Here is a 2,392-nt window from a genome sequence, read left to right on the forward strand (position 1 = left end):
CCACTACAACAACCATCACTTTATACAAATTGGGCTTATGACACTGTCCACCTCCACAAGTACCCAGCCCTGTACCACACAGAAAAAGATCTATAAATATTCACTGAGTCAGTAAGCTAATCAACACAGCATACCTTCCCATCACACGTCCCCGCCAACACACACACACACACACACACATACACACACACAGCACCTTTGATATTTACAGTTCATGAGCAGAGCTGGAAACTGTAAAGACAGGGAGAATTCTAGAATGCCCTGAACAAAATTGCATAGTCTGAATTCAAAGCCCTGGGATCTTCAGCCCAAAGTATTGACTCAGTCTTACCCAAAGGCAAAACATTCTCAATAGTGTGTCACAATGAGCCAGATACCAAAGCACTTACAACTAAAGACACACTCCAAAGCAAACATTAGAGAAAAAGATCTTCAAAGGTGTTGTTGAGTGTACTAGTCCCATCTGTATTCTCTCATACTATCCCATTCTCCACCTCAACCAGAACCTACCTCCTGAAGGGTGCTGTGCCCTGACTCAGGTCTGTCCTTTCATAGACTCCACACTCTCAATCAAAAATTCATTCTGATTAACAAAGATTTCCATAGGAAAAGGTCAAAGACCCATCTTGCAGGAAGGGTAGGCCTATGATTGGAAACCTACTGGCCTAATGTGGATCTTGCTCTATCAAGTTAATGATTGAAAAACCAGAGTTCTGCCAACCTTAGGTGTCTGGCACACACACACACACACACGCACGCACGCACACAAACATACACACACCCAGAAGTCATCACTTGGCCGATACCCAAGAGCAGTACATGCCTTTCTTCTATAAGGTAATTTACAAGGTAAAAGCCAGCAAGCTTGTCTGCAAGACCAACAAACTAACTTGAGTACCAAGGAGCTTTTGGTTTGGATTTAACTTGTTTGGGCTGAATCTTGGGAAGGTCTGATTACAGAAGTCTCAAATATAGTCAAGAGGCACCAGACAGTAAGTACTGAATACCATGGTGTTGGAAGAAGTAAAAGGCCACAAGCCAAGCTCCTTAGCCAAGTCTTTCTTCTCTGAGGCCAGAATCTTGGAAGATGCATGGAACCTGTGTGTCTAGACATTCTTTCACAGAGCATCTGGGGAGGTGGGAACAGATGCGGCAAAGACTGTGGAAAAATAGATTTCCACAGGGAAACCTCCCTGGGGATGAGCCCAGGGCTTTGGGTCCACCCCCACTGCCACTATGCTAGTATTTTCAGTCAGAAAGAAGAAAGAACGGTACATAAACCGAAGTCCTGCACGGCTAGGCTCCAGCGTGGTCAGTAGCTCAGCCCTGTCCTGCACCCACCTTGGCAAAGCCCATTCCTGAATCAGAGGTGAGAGGACTGTCACAAAGCGGTGCTTTTCTTCTAACCAGCGTTAGAAGGAAAGATCGCGTTTCAAATACATCCGTTAGTGTATGTTTCAAGGTTAGAGACCTCAGAAATCTCTCCCTTGCCTTCTAAACTGGTGCCACTGATAAGCTTGGCTTGACAGTGGAGGCAGGAAGGAAAGGAAAGTTCTGGGAATTCCAGAAAGTCTCCCGAGCTCCCTCTTTCAGCTCGTGGGGCATCCAGAGGGAGGTCACGGGAAAGTTGAACCCAGGACGGGGTGTCGCGGCCAGGGGCTGACCCCCCACGCGTCCTCCTGCCAACATCCCTACAAGAGGGGCCGACAGGAATGGGTGAAGGCGACCTGGGCAGCTCCGTGTCCAGCTAGGTACTCACCCTCCTACTGGGCGTCCCGGGCGGCCTGGAGCTGCCACCCGAGAGCAGGGTGACCGTGGACGTGGAACGCAGCATCCCGCAGCGGCTGTGGACAGAGGGCTGGGTGCCCGCGCTGCTCCGGGGCAGGATAAGTGTGTGGGGCGCGCCCAGCGCGGGGGTGGCGCGGCCACTTGCTGTTGCAGCTTCCTTGCTACAGGCGCCGAAGGAGGCGGGCCTGGGACGGGCTGGGCGGGGCCTGGGCTGGGGCGGGGGTGGGGGTGTGGTCCCGGCGCTCACCGGACAAGTCACGCTGCATTTTCTACCCAGCTCTCAGACCCGACCAAAATTATGCACCATCTCCATGCCTCCCTGGACACGCTGGAGGACCAGGCTCTCTGTCACCTGTCCGTTCGGTCTCACCCCACCTCCACCCCACGACTTTCCACCACCAAACCCTGGAGATCACGGGACCCTCCTGTCATTTACTCAGTAACTATTGAGTGCCTGCCGTTTGTGCCTCCCGGTCCTGGTGGAATTTGCGATCTGATGGGGACCCTGAGAGGTGACAGGTGTTGTTGCTATGGTAGAAGCCAGGTATGTGTGCCATGAGAGTGTACAGTTGTCCTTAGGAGCCAAAAAAAGGCTCCCAGAGGA

General features: G+C 51.6%; 1 protein-coding gene across 1 annotated transcript in view; it reads right to left on the reverse strand.

Moving 5' to 3' along the window:
* Myzap (myocardial zonula adherens protein) overlaps nucleotides 1–1,955 on the reverse strand; it is a 106,724-nt gene extending 104,769 nt beyond the window's left edge. Inside the window, exon 1 of the mRNA XM_008847476.3 lies at nucleotides 1,760–1,955. Within this exon, the coding sequence (XP_008845698.1) occupies nucleotides 1,760–1,834 (75 nt within the window). The 5' untranslated portion in view covers nucleotides 1,835–1,955. The remainder of the gene's footprint in view (nucleotides 1–1,759) is intronic.
* Nucleotides 1,956–2,392: the final 437 nt, after the last annotated feature.

The sequence above is a fragment of the Nannospalax galili genome, unplaced genomic scaffold, assembly GCF_000622305.1.
Source record: "Nannospalax galili isolate Female #2095 unplaced genomic scaffold, S.galili_v1.0 scaffold611, whole genome shotgun sequence".
Lineage (NCBI taxonomy): Eukaryota > Metazoa > Chordata > Mammalia > Rodentia > Spalacidae > Nannospalax > Nannospalax galili.